At 43.5% G+C, this 21,864-nt stretch overlaps 1 protein-coding gene across 1 annotated transcript in view; it reads right to left on the bottom strand.

Annotated features, from left to right (window-relative positions):
• The window catches only part of LOC115193987 (mitogen-activated protein kinase kinase kinase 5), a 59,268-nt gene that overhangs the window by 27,174 nt on the left and 10,230 nt on the right, over positions 1 to 21,864 (bottom strand). The window contains exons 2-8 of the mRNA XM_029753192.1: positions 16,135 to 16,274; positions 13,161 to 13,184; positions 9,485 to 9,678; positions 8,334 to 8,502; positions 7,662 to 7,768; positions 1,365 to 1,535; positions 600 to 712 (exon numbers count right to left, since the gene is read on the bottom strand). Of these exons, the coding sequence (XP_029609052.1) occupies positions 600 to 712; positions 1,365 to 1,535; positions 7,662 to 7,768; positions 8,334 to 8,502; positions 9,485 to 9,678; positions 13,161 to 13,184; positions 16,135 to 16,274 (918 nt within the window). The remainder of the gene's footprint in view (positions 1 to 599; positions 713 to 1,364; positions 1,536 to 7,661; positions 7,769 to 8,333; positions 8,503 to 9,484; positions 9,679 to 13,160; positions 13,185 to 16,134; positions 16,275 to 21,864) is intronic.

Genomic DNA, 21,864 nt, shown 5'->3' with positions numbered 1-21,864 from the left:
TTCCATGTTGCAACTATACTGCAGAGTGATAATGGAACATGGCTGTTTTCGGCCTCGCTGAGGCAAGCTGCCACTACATGTCCTACTCATGTAGCCCGGGGCAGCGCAGAGTAGAGGAGGGCAGGAAAGGGTGCAAGGATTGGGAGGAGGCCCACGGCTGATTCCCAGGCCTGTCTGTTTCTCACATTCCTGAGTTACTTTCTGAGCCTCAGATTTCACAGCAAACACAGAGGATAGGGAGCCAAACAGCACAAAACTCCCTTGCAAAAAAAATGGAAACGTAATGGCAAGGGAAAAAAATGGAAACGTCATTGTTTACGTAAAATCGGATGTTTCATATTAACCCCCGCAGTACAGTAGCAGGCTCTCTGTTCACACCCAGACTACCTTTGATGGGAGTGTCTCATGATAAACAGTTCGTTTCAATGAGCAGTATCTGTCACATGAGTAGAGTGCAGTGGGAATGCAGATCAGTAACTTCATTATTATTAGTCATCAGCAGCTCTAATGAAAAACAGAATAGCGAGCCAATTCCAATGCACCATCAGGCAGCTCAAGGCCAAACAGATATCAAGGAGAATAAAGTGTTAGTTACTTACCGACTTTGCGGAGCTCGAAGGAGGCGTCAAACTGGTGTCCCGCTGCCAGGAGTAGAACGGCGTAGTTGATGCCAGAGTGTAGTGTCGGCTCGGACTCAAACCCCTTTTTAAACCTGAGAGGAAGGACAGAGAAGCCAATATTACACACAATGCTTCATTTTTGTAATCTAACTTTATGTTCCTACAGTAATTTCTGATGTGTCCTTGGTGAGAACTTTATAGTCTTTATCACTTCCTCCCTACTTTTGTAAAAAGCATCCAAAATAACTACAGCATTATTGAGCAGGGTGCACAGAGGAACCACTTATTGCACAAAGCTTGACTCACACAGATAAAAACCTAATTTACTTAATGAGCAATCCGTTCCACTGAGGGAACGAGTGTGAATAACATGAAAAGGCTCTCCAAAGATGTCGTCTGGGTTGGAACAGAGGACAAGGACAGTCCAAGTTATTCTAACGAGATGCCATGAATTGGCCCGATGAGAGACATAACCATTCCAGGAAGACTGCAGTTATCTTTAGAATATCACTGGTGCTGCAGTTTCAAATCAGCTACTTTCAGAATGCACCTGCTAGGCTCTTTGCTCCGAGTCAGATGACACTGTTGTTCGTTAGCTGTAGTTGAGAGGTGGTAGACCTCTCTATCTCTACTTCTCTAACTGTTGAGGAGTGAGTGAGTGGTTGGTAATTACAGGCTCTCACCAGTATGTGTGTGTGTGTGTGGTTATGTGTGTGTGTGTGTGTGTGTGTGTGTAGCTCTCACCAGGCTGTGCCACTGTCCCTGCTCTTGGTATCAGTGAAGTGGGACTCTAGGAACATGTCCTTGTAGATGCGTCCCACCAGGCAGTAGATGTCTGAGGCCACCTGGTTGTCAGACTCCACCAGGGGCAGCATAATGTCCAGGGCCTTCTGACGGTCCCCCGGTAGGTTCCTCCTGAACAACACAGAAGAGGGAATAACCAATAACCAAAGTCCCAAATGGCACCCTATTTCCTTTATAATGCACTACTTTTGAACAGGGTATAGTGTACTACAATAATTATTTATACCCCTTGACTTATTCCACATTTTGTCGTGTTACATACAGCCTGATTTCAAAATCAATTTTTTTTCTCACCCATTTACACACAATACCCAATAATGACAAAATGAAATAATAATAAGTGTTTCAAACTGCCTCTGGAATCAACGTCAGCACAATAACTGTTCGTCGGGAGCTTCATGAAATGGGCTTCCATGGCCGAGCAGCCGCACACAAGCCTAAGATCACCATGCGCAATGCCAAGCGTTGGCTGGAGTGGTATGAAGCTCGCCACCATTGGACTCTGGAGCATTGGAAACGCGTTCTCTGGAGTGATGAATCACGCTTCACCATCTGGCAGTCCGACGGACTAATCTGGGTTTGGCGGCTGCCAGGAGAACACTACCTGCCCTAATGTATAGTGCCAACTGTAAAGTTTGGTGGAGGTGGAATTATGTCTGGGGCTGTTTTTCATGGTTTGAGCTAAGCCCCTTAGCTCCAGTGAAGGGAGATTCTAGACAATTCGGTGCTTCCAACTGTGGCAACAGTTTGGGGAAGGCCCTTTCCTGCTTCAGTATGACAATGCCCCCGAGCACAAAGTGAGGTCCATACAGAAATGATTTGCCGCCTCCCAAGTGGCGTCACTACAGACCCAGGTTCGACCCATGAGGCGGCGCACAATTGGCCCAGCGTCGTCCGGGTTAGGTGAGGGTTTGGCCGGCCGGGATTTTCTTGTCTCATCGCGCTCTAGCGACTCCTTGTGGCGGGCCGGGCGCCTGCAAGCTGACTCTGGTCACTAGCTGGACGGTGTTTCCTCCGACACATTGGTGCGGCTGGCTTCAGGATTAAGCGAGCAGTGTGTCAAGAAGCAGTGCGGATTGGTAAGGTCGTGTTTCAGAGGACGCATGGCTCTCAACCTTCGCCTCTCCCGAGTCAGTAGGGGAGTTTCAGCGATGGGACAAGACTGTAACTACCAATCTACTGGCAAGATGGCGCCGACAGAGATGGTCGCCTCGCTTCGAGTCCTTAGGAAACTATGCAGTATTTTATTTTTTTTCTTTATTATTTCTTACATTGTTACCCCAGGAAATCTTAAGTCCTATTACATACAGCCAGGAAGAACTATTGGATATAAGAGCGACGTCATCTTACCAACATTACAACCAGGAATACGACTTTCCCAAAGCATTTGGACTGCCAACCAGGACAATGGACCTAATCCCAGACGTCGACCCAAAACAACGGCGCCTCAGAAGGGGCAGACGGAGCGGTCTCCTGGTCAGGCTCCGTAGACGTGCATATCGCCCACCGCTCCCGAGTATACTACTCACCAATGTCCAATCTCTTGACAACAAGGTAGATTAAATTGGAGCAAGGGTTGCCTTCCAGAGAGACATCAGAGATTGTAACATTCTCTGTTTCACGGAAACATGGCTCTCTCGGGATATGTTGTTGGAATTGGTTCAGCCACCGGGCTTTTCCATGCATCGTGCCGACAGAGATAAACTCCTCTCTGGGAAGAAGGGCGGGGGTGTATGCTTCATGATTAATGACTCATGGTGTAATCATAACAACATACAGGAACTCAAGAACTCTGCCGCCCATATTTTCTCCCAAGAGAAATCTCCTCAGTTATCGTCACAGCTGTGTACATTCCTCCTCAAGCAGACAGCAAGACGGCCCTCAAGGAACTTCACTGGACTCTATGTGAACTGGAAAGGATGCATTTATTGTAGCTGGAGATTTTAACAAAGTAAATCTGAGAACAAGGCTAAATTCTATCAGCATATTGATTGCACCACGCGTGGGTGTAATACACTCTGTCACTGCTACTCTAACTTCCGCGATGCATACAATGCCCTCCCTCGCCCTCCCTTCGGCAAATCCGACGCAATCTTGCTCCTACCGTCTTATAGGCAGAAACTCAAACAGGATGTACCAGTGACTAGAACCACTCAACGCTGATCTGACCAATCGGAATCCACACTTCAAGATTGTTTTGATGACGTGGACTGGGATTTGTTTCGGTCAGCCTCAGATAACAACATCGATCTATACACTGACTCCGTGAGTGAGTTTATAAAGAAGTGCCTTGGAGATGTTGCACCCACTGTGAATATTAAAACCTACCCTAACCAGAAACCGTGGAAGGATGGCGTCATTCACGCAACACTGAAAGCGCGAACCACCGCATTTAACCATCGAAAGAGGTTTGGGAATATGGCTGAATATAAACAGTGTAGTTATTTCCTCCGCATGGCAATCAAACAAGCGAAATGCCGGTGCAGGGACAAAGTGGAGTCGCAATTCGACGGCTCAGACACAAGACGTATGTGGCAGGGTCTACAGGAAATAACAGACTACAAAAAGAAAACCAGGCATGTCATGGACACCGACATCACGCTTCCAGACAAACTAAACACATTCTTTGCCCGCTTTAAAGACAATACAGTGCCACCGTCGCGGTCCACTAACAAGGACTGCGCCCTCTCCTTCTCTGTGGCCTACGTGAGTAAAACATTTAAACGTGTTAACCCTCGCAGGGCTGCTGGCCCAGACGGCATCCCTAGCCGCGTCCTCAGAGCATGCTCAGACCAGCTGGCTGGTGTGTTTACGGACATATTCAATCGCTCCCTATCCCAGTCTGCTGTCACCCTAGACCCACTTCGAATTGCATACCGCCCCAACAGGTCCACAGACGATGTAATCGCTATCACACTGAACACTGCCCTATCCCATCTGGACAAGAGGAATACGTATGTAAAAATGCTGTTCATTGACTACAGCTCAGCATTCAACACCATAGTACCCTCCAAGCTCATCATCAAGCTGGAGGCCCTGGGTCTCAACCCCCCAGGTGGTGAAGGTAGGAAACAACATATCCACTTCGCTGACCCTCAACAAAGGGGCTCCACAAGGGTGTGTACTCAGCCCCCTCCTGTACTCCCTGTTCACCCACGACTGCGTGGCCATGCACGCCTCCAACTCAATCATCAAGTTTGCAGATGACACAACAGTAGTGGGCTTGATTACCAACAACAACGAGACAGCCTACAGGGAGGAGGTGAGGGCACTCGGAGTGTGGTGTCAGGAAAACAACCTCTCACTCAACGTCAACAAAACAAAGGAGATGATTTTGTACTTCAGGAAACAGCAGAGGGAGCACCCCCGTATCCACATCGAAGGTACAGAGGTGGAGAAGGTGTTAAGTTTTAAGTTCCTCGGTACGCATCACAGACAAACTGAAATGGTCCACCCACACAGACAGTGTTGTGAAGAAGGCGCAACAGCGCCTAATCAACCTCAGGAGGCTGAAGAAATTTGGCTTGTCACCCAAAACCCTGACAAACTTTTACAGATGCACAATCGAGAGCATCCTGTCGGGCAGGAATCACAGCCTGGTACGGCAACTGCACCGCCCTCAACCGCAAGGCTCTCCAGAGGGTAGTGCGGTCTGCACAACACATCACTGGGGGCAAACTACCTGCCCTCCATGACACCTACAGCACCCGATGTCTCAGGAAGTCCAAAAAGATCATCAAGGACAACAACCATGTTGACACCTGTATCTTTGTAGTGACTGGGTGTATTGATACACCATCCAAATCACCCTCTTGTGGCATCATGGGTGGAATCTTATTAATATTTTTCATAATTTCATCATTAATAAAATATACTTATTTTTGAAGCACAGAAAATCCAGTGTTTCTATGTCAAACACTTTTGTTATATTTCAGTCTTCTGTGATGTACTGTATATAAAGTGTAATATTGGGATGCAAACTCAAAATTGAATACATTTAAACTCTGTATCTGAAATGGTACGGGTGTCGTCTTTTATCAAGCCCATAACCATGTGTGTGAGGTGTATATTTTTGTTTCAAAGTAGATTTGTTTAAGACTACCAAGAAACACTCAGTGAACCTAATTTAGCCCACTGCAGTAAAAGGTTAAGCAAATTTGTACTCCTGAACTTATTTAGGCTTGTCATAACGAAGGGGTTGAATACTTATTGACTCAAGACATTTCAGCTTTTCATATTTAATGAATTTGTAAACATTTCTAAAAACATAATTCCACTTTGACATTATGGGGTATTATGTGTTGGCTAGTGACACAAAATCGCAATTTAATCAATTTTAGAATAAAGCTGTAACGTAACAAATTTTAAAAAGTCAAGGGGTGTGAATACTTTCCGAATGCACTGTCCTGGGAGTTTGTCTGGGTGTGTCTCTCTCTTATGGTCTAAACTCAGAGAGGGGGATGAATAAACATGAGACAAGCCGGTGTGTGTGTGTTTGTGTAACACCAAAGCGCTATGTCTTGGCAGAGAGGAAGGCATCAAAAGGCTGTAGATTACATTTCATGAGGGTAGTGGGTTCAATTACCTCCCTACAGACCTGGCTAACTAACTCCTGTGTTGGACTGTCTGGGTTTAAGGGTATTAGCGAGAACTGGAGTAAAGCACGCAGTAATGACCAAGCACTTTATCTGTCAGCAGTCATTCGTAATCCATACTGTAATGCTGCTTTACCAAGCGAACGGGAGACAAATTCTACCCCTCCCTCGGATCCCATTCTATTTTGAACATACATTGTCTGAATATGAAATATAATTGCCTGATTAGTCTTTCAGTTTTCTTATGCCTCCTCTTTATCCCTCTTCTTTGCGCCCCAAAGGGGGACAACAAAGTCTCCACAGGTTCTTTCACAAGGTAGCCGAACAGCATCCCAGTGTGAGCCTCGTGGTCGGAATAACTTAGTTGGCATGGGCACACTAATATGGATCTCAACAGACCCATTGAGATGGATGCTAAATAAGCATAAGAACGGGAAGCTATTTCCTCTCCCCAGCTTTCACTTCAACACCAGAGTGCCGCTGAAGGGCAACTGGAGGGGGGGGGGGGGGTGAAGCTAAGCAGTGAGTCAGCCTAGCCCACTCCAGTCATGCAATAGGCAAAAATGGAGGGGGGGGGAGGGATTGTGCAACAGGAAAGGCTTCAACCTTAGCACTTCCCTGTAACGCAATGACTCAACAGAAAATGCTGCTTTTCAGACATGTTTAGTTCTCATCATTCATGCTTCATTATTGCAGGATAATGGCAAGTTTTTGCAATGGTGCACTAAACTGCTGAGTCATGAATCACCTCCAGTTGGGGAAATTGTGAACAAAGAGGCTGCTGTCTAAACCAGCACACAGACTCATGGCAACCATCTTCATTTTTGAGCCATTCAGTTATGCAAAGCATGTGCAACAGGTTTCTTAATGTGTTTCTTTGAGGGTATAAAATGCAGCGGTGTAAAGTACTTAAGTAAAAATACTTTAAAGTACTACTTAAGTCGTTTTTTGGGGTATTTATATTTTGGACAACTTTTACTTCACTACATTCCTAAGGAAAATAATGTACTTTTAACTCCATACATTTTCCTGACACCCAAAAGTACAAGTTACATGTTGAATGCTTATCAAGAGAACATCCCTGGTCATCCCTACTACCTCTGATCTGGCAGACTCACTAAACAGTGTTGGGGCTGTAAAAAAAAAAGTCAAAAAAGAACATGGTCCGTCTGGTTTGCTTAATATAAGGAATGTGAAATTATTTATACTTTTATTTTTGAGACTTAAGTATATTTTAGCAATTCAATTTACTTCTGATACTTAATTATGTGTAAAACCAAATACTTTTAGACTTCTATCAAGTAGTATTTTACTGGGTGACTTTCACTTTTACTTGAGTTGTCTTTACTTTTACTCAAGTATGACATTTGGGTACTTTTTGCAGCAAAATGCTATCCTAACTTTCTAGACACCAGTGTTGCGTTGTAGCATGCAGGAGAACCAGTGACCGTTTACAAGAGAGGCAGCATGTTAAAGAGCAAGCAGTAAAATACTTTCCAAGCTGAATGTCTGTGATGTTCCGACCCAGAGCACAGAGACACATGTTTAGCACATGCATGCGTCTCTGTGTGCATCTGTGTGTGAGGGTGTGTGTGTGTGTGCGTGTGTAGACAAACCAGGTGTGACATACTCGGGGTCTTACCGATTCAGTGCAAAGGCATAGTGGAACTTGACATGGGGATTGGCCACAGGGTCGAATGTAGGAAGCTTCTCCAAGGTCTCCACCAACTTCACTATAGATTCATAATCCTATATTACATACAAACATAGAAAAACAGATTGTTGGACTAAAGATAATGTACCTACTCAGCCATCTTGGTTGCTATCGTTAACATGAAACCTAAAATGTCTATGTTCGTGTTCCCTTACAAAGTCAATTCACTGCACTTGGGAAGGACACTATTAGCTTATTCAAGTAGTTCAATAATTAAAATGTCCTCTCTTCCACCATTTCTTGTCCAGTATATATTTGTCCAAAACATGTTCAATAATTCACTTTCTCCTCGTAGCTCTGGTCGTTTGTATCATTTATTCATGTGGCTGGTGGCTGCTATGGCTGGAGGGATGGGAGCCTGTAGGGTGAATGGCATTGCAATGCAGAGAGAACGGACTGGAGTGCAGTAGCTTTATGATTAGCCACAGAAAGATGACAAAAATCTTAGCCTGCAGCATTCCACAGGCAGGTAGTCCTTCTGAAATGCCTAGTAGCCAAGGGAGGCCCTAACACATTTATGCTGACCACTGAGGCATTGCAGTCTGCCCAAAGTGACTGTGCCAACAGCATCCGACAAGCGTAAAAGAGGGTAACATGTACCTGGATGTCCCTGTAGGACAGAAGCAAGTTGATGACGATGTCAGCTGAAAGGCACTCTACGTTGTCCAATCGTTGTTGAATACGGCTGAGTTCTGAGGCCAGCTCCGACCCCGTGAACAACTCGCGCGCTTTCCGGAGCTCGTTGAGAATGGTTTCTCTGAAGTATTGGCTACAAGGGGGAAACAGAGAGACTCATAAATATGTTATTTCACACTAGAAATCAACATGACATCAACATTTTCTGCAAAGAACCCATTGCTATGTCTTGGTAGGATTTTCTGGGGAAATAGGTATAGGGAAAAGAGCCTCTTCAATGTCTTCTTCACTGCACTGTTGGAGCAGCACATTTCCAGGAGACAAAACATTCATCCAAAGTGCAAATTCTCTCAGCTCTCTAAAGCATGACTCATTATTCCTGGAAGAGAGGCAGTGATGCTGAATATTGGCAGAGAGAAAACCCTAAAACATTAGGACATACCTAAGTAAAGCTAACATTAAAACTGAGATTGCTATGCAAGCCAATACATTTACATTTAAGTCATTTAGCAGACGCTCTTATCCAAATTGGTGCATTCACCTTATGATATCCAGTGGAACAACCACTTTACAATAGTGCATCTAAATCTTTTAAGGGGGGGGGGGAGAAAGCTATTTAAAAACAAATATAAATCGAGTGAGTTGTATAATACAATGTCTTCTGAGGAATTCTCAAGAAGTGCAATATCCGACGAAAAGGGCTATCGCACTTCATCAGCTAGCCATCCATATTGCATAATCAACCACAGAAAATTACACAAGGCTACACAAAAACCAGTACACGCTAGGTCAATGTAATACACCTCTGCTGGCAATAACAGCTCTGTAATAATCACCTTGTCACGCGTGTTCACAACTCATTCCCAACTACAGTACCACACCTACCTCCCTAGTGAGATGACACCTGTTTCACTACAGCTTGGTGAGAGAAGAAACATGTGACTTCTACAAATCCTGTCAGGCTGAATGTGGACCTCTGGGCTGGTCTTAGGCCCAGTGTCTAACCGACAAACTCCCAAGCCACTATCTACCCCAAACCTATACTATTCACCAGGTGTTGGACCTATGGGCTAGCTGGCCCAGCACCTAACCCAAAACACTTCTCTGCTACTCACCAGGAGTTGGCTTGTGGCACCTTGAGCAGCTGGACGAAGCGGTCCAGCAGGGGCATGCAGATGGGCCCCAGCAGCATCTCGAAGCTGGGCTGCATCAACTCCGTCAGGCCCTTCATCAGGCTGCTCTCGCAGCAGTACACCTTGTTGTGGGGCGTCACCATGTATGGGATGAAGCTGTAGTTGGCTGAGCATGTCTGGGGGAAAAAGCAGAAACAACATTATGGGTTGTTGTGCATGTAGACGTGGTTTGATGTGTTAATGTCAGACATGGGTGAAGTAGCTAAATATCACAAATACTTGGTTTAGTTTGCTCGGTAAAGTGGAGACTGGAGAAATTGACTGGAGAAATTGAGAACAGCAATAGAGCATCCCGTTACATGCCCTGATGACTGCATGCGCAGGTCCAGAATGATTGGCAACCTTGATAAAGATGAGCAAAACAATACTACGAAATAAATAATAGAACTAGTGAGCTATATTATATACAAAAAAATAGGAAATTATATTATTTTATACTAATACAATAACTCCGATAAAGTAACAAGTAATATTTATTTTCTCAAAACGATAGGGGGCAAAATTATTGGCAACCCTGTTTTCAATACCTTTAAATACCTCCCCGTGAGAGGATAACGGCACTGAGTCAATTCGTAAAATGTTTTAGAAAATTGGAGAACACATTTGGAGAGATCTTAGACCGTTACTCCATAAAGAATCTTTCCAATCCAAGTACCAATGATATTTAGCAAACTCCAGGCGTTTACATTTGTAGGATGATGTGAAAACAGAGCTCTTTGGACCGTACACCTGTGGTGGGTTTGGCATCGAAAGACGAATTCAGAAGCATAAAAGAACCCCATACCTATTGTAAAATATGGCTGTGGATCATTGATGTTATGGGGCTATTTGGCTTCCACTGGTCCTGGGGCCCTTGTTAAGGTCAATGGCATCATCAACTTTACCCAGTACCAGGACATTTTAGCCAAATACCTGCTTTCCTCTGCTAGGAGCCTGAAAGTTGGCCGCAAGTGGATCTTCCAGCAAGACAATAACCCCAACCACACATCAACATCCACAAGGAAATGGTTAATTTGACACAAAATCTACTGTCCATGAGCGCAGATGAAGGATATCAAGGACCTGGAAAGATTATGTATGAAGGAATGGTCTAAGATCCCTACCAATGTGTTCTTCAATGTCATAAAACATTCGAGAAAAAGTCTCAGTGCCGTTATCCTCGCAAGTGGAGGAATTGAAAGGTATTGAAAACAGGGGTGCCAATAATTGTTTTCTTTTTGAGAAAATAAATGTTTACTTGTTAATCAAAATCGCTTTCTCTGAGAAATTGTATTAGTATTAAAACATGTAGCACACAATAAAACTCAGTACTTTTGCTAATCTTTATCAAGGGTGCCATTAATTCTGGACCTGACTGTACAATGGGAGGACAGTAGTATGGGCCTTTTTTTTGTGCTAGTAATTTACCACCCTGATCTGCGGGGACAATGGTGATGTTGTACCCATGGAGAATTGGACATAATGAGTCTGTCTGAAGAGCCGGTGGCCTGGGGGACAGATCCACACCAGTAATTACAGTGACATTAGGATCTGCTTGACTAAACTGCTCACACTGCCCTCAGGGCAGAGCTGCCCTTAAAACTCCCATTCATGTTGCTCATGGAAATCCAATTCAAACCAGGTCTGTCTTACTACTCTTGTCCAGCTGTATTTGCATGTGGTGTAGAGAGTACCAATAAATCTATCATTGATGTCTGTCATTGTAGTCTGTTATTCACAGTATACTCAACACTCAGCACTAGAAATGCTTAAGTTGATGGATCCTGACTACATTTTTCTTGAACATGTAGGCTAGAGGTAAAAAAGAAAAGGGATTTTGCTGATCCACATCTGTTGTGCTGCCCAGATGCATCCCGAGTCTGCACGGTCAGTGGATATTTGAATCTCTCTGTATCACTTCGATCTTCAAGAACACACCTGGGATGCTTGCTACTCACGCTTGTAACAAAAGGAAGTGAACAGAGGGTTAAGTTCTGCATGTAGAAATTGGGACGGTCCACAGTAAAACCTCTTCCTCTTCTGCAATCATATGTTTTTTTTTATCACATCACTAGTCATGCCATAACTTTCCAAAATAACCTGTGGCGGCTTGTCACGGCTAGGTGCATCCACAGATTACGACATCCTTCCTGTCCTATACTGAGCCACACACACTGTGTGAGTCATGGCCCGGCGGATCACATGACGACAACACATCATAATAAATGTTTTAGTCGCCAGGGGCCATCCTTCGCCCCGGCAACCCCAGCAGCACCTGTCTCTGAGTCTCGTTAGATTCTTGTTTGTGACTGTATTAGGTAATAGTAGGTGGCACGCAGGTCCCCAAAACAACAATCTTAAGGAGCAGAAAGGGACCGAAAACTGGGAGTGTGTCCCAAAATCACACCCTGTTTTCTACATAGTGCACTACATATGGGTTCTGGACAAAAAGTAGTGCACTATAGAGGGAATACACACGGTGCCATTTGGGACTTAGCCGGGGTGTTAGCACGTTACGGTAATTAAGGAGTTAAATATCAGTCAGGCCGTATAGGATTAACCTATTCATAAAGGGGGAGGGGTAGACGGGAATAAGTAGTGTGTGTGAGTAATGACTTAACATTAATCGTTAGCCCTAATACCTGTCTGACCGCCCGGGTGGCTGCAGCCATAAAACAATCCAGGAATTTGTTCTGATTAGTGGTGTACCATGTGATATAACCCCTTGGTCAGAGTGCCACTAATGTGTCATATCCTTCTGGGGCGTGGTGTGTTTGTTCTCTCAGAGCAGAGAGAAGGGGCGTGGTGTGTAGATACAACTAGAGAAAGACAGTCAGTCACGGATGGCGGTAGTGGACTCACTGTAATGCAGGCTCTGTCGCAACACACCAATCAGCCATCAACCTGCTTCCTGGAGCACCAAGCCACCTTATTCCCCTCCGTAAAGTCAATTACGCCAGCTAAGCTTGAGGAGGGCAACCCTGTCGCTCCCATTAGCCAGCACCAGCCCGGCAGGCGGCCCATAGCTGCTGAGGAGGTCCCCTGTCCATGCCCTTGCCTCAACCTCACAGTTTTTTCCCCCTCATGCCACAGTGCATCTATGTCACCATATCGTATTATTCTGTATAAGAAAGCCAGACAGACAGACAGACACAGAGAAACAGACAGTGTGGTGCCTCCTTGTCTGACCTGGCTATCACTAGGCAGAAGGAGTGGCAGACACTGTGTTGCAGACGGCAGGGAGGCAGGAAATCGGAAATGAGAGTCAACTCACTCTCTCGTTTTCTCTCTGCTTTCCAAAGCACCCCAGTCACCCTGGTGATAAGGCTGCCTGTCAACCAAGTACAGCTATTCTGGAAAACTCTCTGAGTAAGGGGAAATGCTTTGGTTTACTGTACACACAGCAGAATGCACAAAGCCAAACTAGAGGGATATTGAACTGGGTAATGAAAAGTGTTTGATGGTAGCAGCGACGGCTGCGCTGTTGAATGTTGGCACGAGTAAAAATCAGCTTACTCCATTTACCTTTACACAGGAAATGTGAAAGAAAGAAGAGACAAGAGAGGTGCGCCATTAACAACTTTGAAATAGAGACACAGTGTTTAGTTTGTGCACTTACAGTGTTCTTCTGGCAAACGATCTCCTGCAAGAGAAAAAGAGAAACGTCAATACTGCATTGTGGATAGTAGGTGAAAATCACAAACATTACATTGGTCACAGTTCACTAGAGCGATCCTTAAGTCAAGCTATAAATGGACTCCTGCACTTGCAAACAAAACCAGTAGAAATGCGTATACATCAGCACTAACATTTCATTTTGCAGTGGCGTATTGTGTAGGCTGGGCCAGCAAACAACCATGGAGATATTAAACATGGCAAAAGGCACTTTAAAAAGAGGTTGAGCCTTAGCACTTGTACACAATGGAGTCTCTTTATTCTAAACAATCTATAACGGTTAACACAGCAGCCATTGTTACTCTTAACCCTCAATAAGGGAGCTGGTACAGTTTGAAGACTGCAGGCTGATAGTGATATGTTAAAACCACTACAGAAAGTCACGTTTTTTTTACTGCAGAGTGTAGGTGGGTTGAGATGGAGGATATAGTTTATCAAGATTACAGGCATAATATTTATGTTCGGGTACACTTTGTAAAATATTACTTATTATTTGAGGAATTTACGACAATTTCAAAAGATTGCAATGCTTTTTTTATGTCAATGACAGTGTCAGAGCAGAGCAGGTCACAAGAGTGTGTGGGGTATCTTGGTTTCTGCATATATATGCATGGGAAACCATAATCTCCCCTCCCCCTCATTCTCTCATTTGCATACCTGTATTGTTGTTGTTGGTGGTCATTGATAGGGGATTCCCGTATGACTGCAAGGCCCTCTCACTTTTCAAACCAATTTAGGCTAATGTTAACTCGACTGTGCATTCATCGCCTGACAGACTCAGGGCCAAAAGGTTAAAGGTCCATCGCAGCCATTTAAAAAAAATATCAATATCAAATCATCTCTGGGAAACTACTATGCACCTCACTGTGATTTTTTTCAATTCAAATGGTCAAAAGTAACAAAATTGCTTCTTAGCAAAGAGCAATTTTTTAAGCAAGAATTTAGCTAGGACTGTCTGCGAGTGGTCTGAGTGGGGAGGGGAAAAACGGAAAACTATCTGTTATTGGCAGAGAGGTTTTAGCAAAATTAACAGCTCTTACACTTAAAGGGCATTATCATAATTTTCACAATTTCACAGTATTATTCCAACCTCGTGTGGAAATATATACACTGAACAAAAATTATAAATGCAACATACAACAATTTCAAAATTTTTACTGAGTTACAGTTCATATTAGAGAATCAGTCAATTGAAATCAATTCATTAGGCCCTAATCTATGGATTTCACATGACTGGGAATACAGATATGCATCTGTTGGTCACAGATACCTTTAAAAAAATGTAGGGGCATGGATAAAAAAAACAGTCCGTATCTGGTGTGACCACCATTTGCCTCATGCAGCGCAACACATCTCCTTCTCATAGAGTTGATCAGGCTGTTGATTGTGGCCTGTGGAATGTTGTCCCACTCCTCTTCAAAGGCTGTGCGAAGTTGTTGGATATTGGTAACTGGAACATGCTGTCGTGCATGTCGATCCAGAGCATCCCAAACATGCTCCATGGGTCTGGTGAGTATGCAGGCCATGGAAGAACTGGTACATTTTCAGCTTCCAGGAATTGTGTACAGATCCTTGCGACATGGGGCCGTGCATTATCATGCTGAAACATGCGTCGATGGCTCCGGATGAATGGCACGTCAATGGGCCTCAGGATCTTGTCACGGTTTGTCTGTGCATTCAAATTGCCATCATTAAAATACAATTGTGTTCATTGTCCGTACCTTATGCCTGCCCATACCATAACACCACCGCCACCACGGGGCACTCTGTTCACAATGTTGTCATTAGCAAACCGCGGTTGTGAGGCTGGTTGGATGTACTGCCAAATTCTCTAAAACGACATTGGAGGCGGCTTATGTTAGAGAAATTAACATTAAATTATCTTGCAACAGCTCTGGTGGACGTTTCTGCACTCAGCATGCCAATTGCACACTCCCTCAAAACATGAGAAATCTGTGGTATTGTGTTGTGTGACAACTGCACATTTTAGAGTGTTTTTTTTATTGTCCCCAGCACAAAGTGCACCTGTGTAATGATCATGCTGTTTAATCAGCATCTTAATATGCCACGCCTGTCAAATGGATGGATTATCTTGGCAAAGGAGAAATACTCACCAACAGGGATGTAAACAAATTTGTGCACAAAATATGAGAGAAATATGCTTTTTGGATCTTTTATTTCAGCTCATGAAACATGGGACTAACACTTTACATGTTGCATTTATATTTTTGTTCAGTATAGATATAACACAGGAAAATCACATTTTTGACTACACTGGGCCTTTAAATGCCAGGATATGAGTCCTTTCAATGTCGACAACATTCTCTTTTACAAGACTAAAGGGTGAAACAGAGGTAAAGGGGTGCAATATTAAACCAAATTCTGTATGTTGATTTTTTTCTTCAGTCAAATGCTATTTTTACATAGCCCTAATATCTTATGAAACACACCATATCCTGCCTAGGTGTTAATGTATCTCCCACCAACAAATCACAGATGTGTTTACCCGTCACAACAACACAACAGCAATGACAGTTATTACATGTTCCCCACACACTCATATTCTAAATATAGACTGTGACCTTGTGCACTTAAAGGCTTAAAAAGTACACGGAGAATAAAAAATACAATTTGTGCAAAATGAGCAAGATAGAACAACAAAACGGTTTGGCAGTTCAAAGGTTCTAAAATCAACCTCTCACCTTTCAAACATGACTCCCTCTAAATAAACAACTTGCATATACATTTAAAAGTCCAATGTTAATGAAGGAGCATCTCCTTTACATATACCTTTGTCATTAAACCTGATGAGCCTTGTTACATTAAATCCATTGTGGGAACATTAATGATTCATTTGTGGACGAAGTGATGAGAAAATGACAGGCGTGTGTGTGCGAGCACATGCCCATACAGCTTACCTGTAGAGACTGTAGCGAGTCGGAGTTGGTGTCACAGTACAGGATGATGTTGTTGGCCATGCTGAAGCTCTCCCTCACACCTAGGTGGTAGAACAGGGAGGGCTGGCGGAAAGCGTCCGTCATCTCCACTACAGCTATGTCTGGGAGGGACAGAGTAGGCCTGTTAGTAGTCTTAAAGGCCCAGTGTGGTCGTTTTTATCTCCATATCAAATAATTTCTGGGTAACAATTAAGTACCTTACTGTGATTGTTTTCAATTAAATGGTCAAACAAAAATTGCTTCTTTGCAAAGAGCAATTTCTCAAGCAAGAATTTTGCTAGGACTGTCTAGGAGTGGTCTGAGTGGAGAGGGGAAAACTGAAAACTAGCTGTTATTGGCAGAGAGGTTTGGAACTCTTTCTTATTGGTGTATTAACTAATTTACCACCTGGTGATGTCACCAGGCAGGCCAAAAAATCCATCCCACCAAAGCAGGCTGAAATTTCAGGCGGTCTTTCCAAACAACTCTTACACTAAAAGGGCATTATCATAATTTCACAGTATAATTCCAACCTCATAGTTTGGAAATATATATAAAAACAGAGGAAAATCACATTTGACTGCACTGGGCCTTTAACACTGACAACTGCCTGTAGTATAACATATTTTAAACCTACAACATCTTGTACTAGTTTCGTCACATTTACCACAGTTTGTTTAGGTTTCATATGAAATCAGATTGATGGGACAATAATGGCCTGTACAATTGTTTTGGACTGAAGTAGAATATTTAATTTGCCCAAATGGTCCTTTTTAGACCAGACTGTGAGACATCACTAAATCTTCCAAAAGAAAAGGCCAAAATAACATTGTCTGGTAGTAAGCCTGTGGTGGGGTTCTTCCAGAAGTCCCTCTGGTAGCTCCCACTGACTGATAACTGCACAAACAAAACTGGGCTAGAACTGTGATGCAGTGTTTTGTAATGACAGAGCTCTCCAGAGAGGTAACATTTAACAGACCCACCCCACCTTTTCATGTGCTTCCAAGTTTCCCCTTCCATGTCAACATACACATTACATATAGCTTAGTATAGAGCTTTTCATCCCTTCCAATGGAGCTCCCTTTCACTGTAATACCTGGGTTCCAGTCCACTACAAACCCAATGCTATTCTCACTCATTGAGAACCAAACATCCACACAGACAGCCAACACCACAGGGATAATCAAAGCAAACAAGCAATCTATTTTAATGTACATTCTAGTGTGTGTGTGCTGCTGTGTTGTTATGCAAAAACAAGGTCCCAGTGGAGACAGCCTGGCTTATTTTAGCGAAATGTTCATTTTCATAGGGACAGTCCCCCCAGGCAAGAGCGCAGTCCCTCCCACTCAGCAAGGACATGTAAATGCCACCAGGAAGTCGTTTCTTCTTACTGGGTCTTAAAGGCTCTGTTCAGGTCACACACTTTCATTACAGCCCAAGAACAAGTGATGTACGTGTGTAGACCCTCGCCTCCCGTGTGGCGCAGCGGTGTAAAGCACTGCATCGCAGTGCTAGCGGTGCCACTACTTATCCGGGTTTCAATCCCGGGCTGTGTCGCAGCCGGCCGCGACCGCCCATACAGTGTCGTCCGGGTTAGGGGAGGGTTTGGCCGGCTGGCCGGGATGTCCTTGTCCCATCGCGCTCTAGCGACTCCTGTCGCGGGCCGAGCGCATGCACACTGACACGGTCGCCAGTTGTACGGTGTTTCCTCCAACACATTAGTGCGGCTGGCTTCCGGGTTAAGCGAGCACTGTGTCAAGAAGCAGTGCGGCTTGGCAGGGTTGTGTTTAGGAGGATGCATGGCTCTCGAACTTTGCCTCTCCCGAGTCCGTCCGGGAGTTGCAGCGATAGGACAAGTCTGTAACTACCAATTAGATATCACAAAAATGGGGTAAAAAAATTAATATATATATATATATATATATATATATATATATATATATATATATATATATATATATATATATATATATATATATATATATACAATGATATGTGCCTTCACAGAGGTTGACCTTTTAAGTGAGCACTTATTCTCACGACATCCCCTTAATAAGCCATCACTGAGACAACAGTTCCCTCTAAACTGCGTGCATGCGCGGGCACGCAGTAGCCCAGAGACTGCCACACAGCTCCCCCAGGACTGCAGCACAGGCACAGAAGAAAAATCAGAGCCCACGGAGAGAAGCACGAGATTTTCCCTGTTAGTTAACACTATCAAGGTTTCCCTTTACTGTGGCAACTGTGATCAAATCAACACAATATTAGCCACTTTCAATGCAACATACCAAAACAAAAGGAACTATGCAAGACATTTTGTTGTAGGCAGAACGCATCTGAGTAGGATTCTACTGTGCACGACTCAGCCTGTACTCTACACAGACCGATGAGGCATAACCAATCTGAGCTGCAGTAGGCCTAAATGCAAATAGACCATTGCCAAATATGGATCTGTGCCATTTACTTGAATTGGAGTGCTGTGGTCATGAGTAGATTCTCTTGTTTTGAGATCAAAGCAAGAGCTGCATGTAGCCACGTGTGTATATTTTGTTCATATCCTTTGCTAGTTAGTGAGTTACTAGACCAGTTATAGATCATTTGAAGTCAGCAATAGGGGAGTGATTGCTTCCTACAAGAGCACAAAATGTGTGCATTTCTTGACATCTTTCAAAAGCTAGTCAGGTAAAGAGCTTTTTTTTTGTCTTAAAGGGGCAGTGTTAAAGGCAGAAGATAGCATAATTTGTCTGATTCTCTGCAATAATGGTATGGGAATAATAATGCATTTTATTTTGTAAAGTGGTTTCTTGCATCAAACAGCACAACAACATGTTCAGTCACCTCCTTTTCTGAAGGACAAGAGGATAAACAGGTTCATGTCAAGCCCTGCATTTTTTCAAAAGTCTCATGGAATGTAGACCTACATTGAACACCACACATTAGCTGCTACTGTAGGCTGAATGATATAACAGCTACTTCCATGTTAAAATGTTATGGGATGCATTTTCTCCATTGTTTTTGATGGTAGGCCACTCTGGTAGGTCTACATTATGATCAAATAGCCACAGTAGCCTACTTGGCCACTGTTAAAACTGTAACTTAAAGTGGGTACAGCCTCAGTGTTCACAGTAAACGCGCACTGGAAGTTGCACAGAATTTCCACAAGGTTCAAGTGTGCGCTCAGCAGACCTGAAATTTGCTCAGTGCCGAAAAAATTAACGGGACCATTGATTGAGACTGAGTCCCTGTTACGGACATACGCAATAGGAAATAAAACGATAATTGTTATGCCGAAGACAATACAGACCATGCAAAAGATCAGAGAATGCTGATGTACAGTGTGAGGATGAATACTGGATGAGGTCAAATGCCAGCATCTCCTCATTCCAGATAGTACAGGCTTGCTGTTGAATAATATATTACGGGACTCATTTATCCGCTAGCAGAGGGGCCCCCATCAATATTACATTTGATGAGACGTGTTAATGTGAAAAGACCAGAGAACTGCAAATGTTTGATACCAGCAGTGGAGCCATCCATCTGTGTAGAAGTCAGAACGTCACAGGCACTTCTATGAGGAAATGGGTGGGGTACATACAGCGCTATCCTTGGAAACCTCTGCCTTGTATAGGATTAGGTATGAGCCAGGGGAAAATATTAGCTTACATAGGGCAGGGCTTATATGAATGAGGATTTAGGAAAAACGTAGACGTATGGAAAATGTGGTAGACACAGAGAATGAGAGTCTTGTACTAGAGAGTAAGAGGAGACATGAGTGGCCTCTTTGACTTAAGAGCTCCTCAGCTCTCAGCTGACAACACTGAGGTGTCTGGTGAGGCATGATACAGTACTGTACACTTGACTGCGTTATGCACATTTGTACTGGCACTTTGTTTTAAAAGTACGGTTTAAAGAGTGCTGGGATAAGACAGACTTGATAGAAAATATTGATTTGAGTTTAGGGAATAGATGCAGCTGTAACAGTGTAGGTTCCGTCCTTCTCTTCGCCCCAACCTGGGCTCGTACCAGGGACCCTTGCACACATCAACAACTGACACCCACGAAGCATCGTTACCCATCGCAGTGGAACAACCACTTCAGGTCTCAGAGCGAGTGACGTCACTGATTGAAACGCTATTAGCGCGCACCACCGCTAACTAACTAGCCATTTGACATCGGTTACACAGCATCAATGGGTTATAAGTGTTAGTGGTGATAAACTAGCCAATTATCAACAGCCAACTCTCGAAACATGAATAGCTGGTGATAAACAACTCTGCACACAATAGTGATGTGGGCCATGTACGTAAGTCCTTGTTTTTCTGTTGTATCTAAATCCTCAAAACAAGGTTGGAATTAGAACACCTGAGTGTCTCAATTGTGATACATGAGCGGTCATAATCTGCCACCCCCTTTGTTGGCACTGCCCATTTCGCACATCTCCCCCACTGCTGATCTTTTCCAAAGAACAGAACAGTGAACAACAAAACAGAAGGAGGAAATGGGTCTCTGGGAATAGTGGAGGAACAATGTGTGAGTTCTTGGTGCCCTTGCCTTTTACTGAGTACTATTCTCTGACGTCTATCCATTTACTGCCAGAAAAAAAAAGAACAAAAATGTTTCATTTCCCTTCTAAGAACAACGCACAGACACAACAATGAGTGAGGACAGACTGCAGCTCTTATTCATACTCTGTGTCCTCAACTATTCCTTGAACTTGACAGCTACTGCTGCAGTCGTGACTCTCGGTAATACAGAGTTGAATATATCTGAGACTGATGCTCTTCTTTCCACTAAGCACGTTTACTGATACTTATTCTGATGAACAACACTAAATCATTCAGCGAACCAACAACAACAAAAAAAATCACCAATAAATCACCAAAAACATTGTTGCTGCTTTGTCAATTACGTAGACCCATTTGAACCCCTTGCCTGTTGTTCGTAAACACACAGTGGGAGTGTTCAGTCACCTCTGGCTTGACTAGGCTGTGCCTCTACAACTCTCCTTTGGACCAAAATGAGGTGGGGAAAAACCTAAACAAGATAGAAGTAGGCTAATATACGTTCTGGTTGCTTTCTAATCCAGTTTCTACCTCCTACTGGTGGAATCGCTATTTTACCTCTGTAGGAGTGTTACTGGTCAATCAGAAAAAGGGCAGAGGGATTAGATTCCCTCTTTTACTCCATGCCAAAGTGTGTGCCCACCTAGCAGGTGTCTGGGAGACAAAAAATCATGTATTATAAATCCATGGACCTATGCAAACACTTGCATGAATACTTAAGTCTTGAATTCTCATGAAATGCTCACATTCACAGAGCTTTCTTTTTTTTTTTAAAACAAGCCAGACAATGTGTATCATTTCCTCTTCAAAGCCTCAGAAAAACACATACAGTTGAAGTCGGAAGTTTACATACACCTTAGCCAAATACATTTAAACTCAGTTTTTCACAATTCCTGACATTTAATCCTAGTAAAAATGCCCTGTTTTAGGTCAGTTAGGATCACCACTTTATTTTAAGAATGTGAAATGTCAGAATAATAGTAGAGAGAATGATTTATTTCACCTTTTATTTCTTTCATCACATTCCCAGTGGGTCAGAAGTTTACATACACTTAATTTGTATTTGGTAGCATTGCCTTTAAAATTGTTTAACTTGGGTCAAATGTTGCGGGTAGCCTTCCACAAGCTTCCCACAATAAGTTGCGTGAAT

This window comes from Salmo trutta, chromosome 1 (assembly GCF_901001165.1).
Source record: "Salmo trutta chromosome 1, fSalTru1.1, whole genome shotgun sequence".
Taxonomy (NCBI): domain Eukaryota; kingdom Metazoa; phylum Chordata; class Actinopteri; order Salmoniformes; family Salmonidae; genus Salmo; species Salmo trutta.
This window is presented reverse-complemented; position numbering and strand designations above follow the sequence as displayed.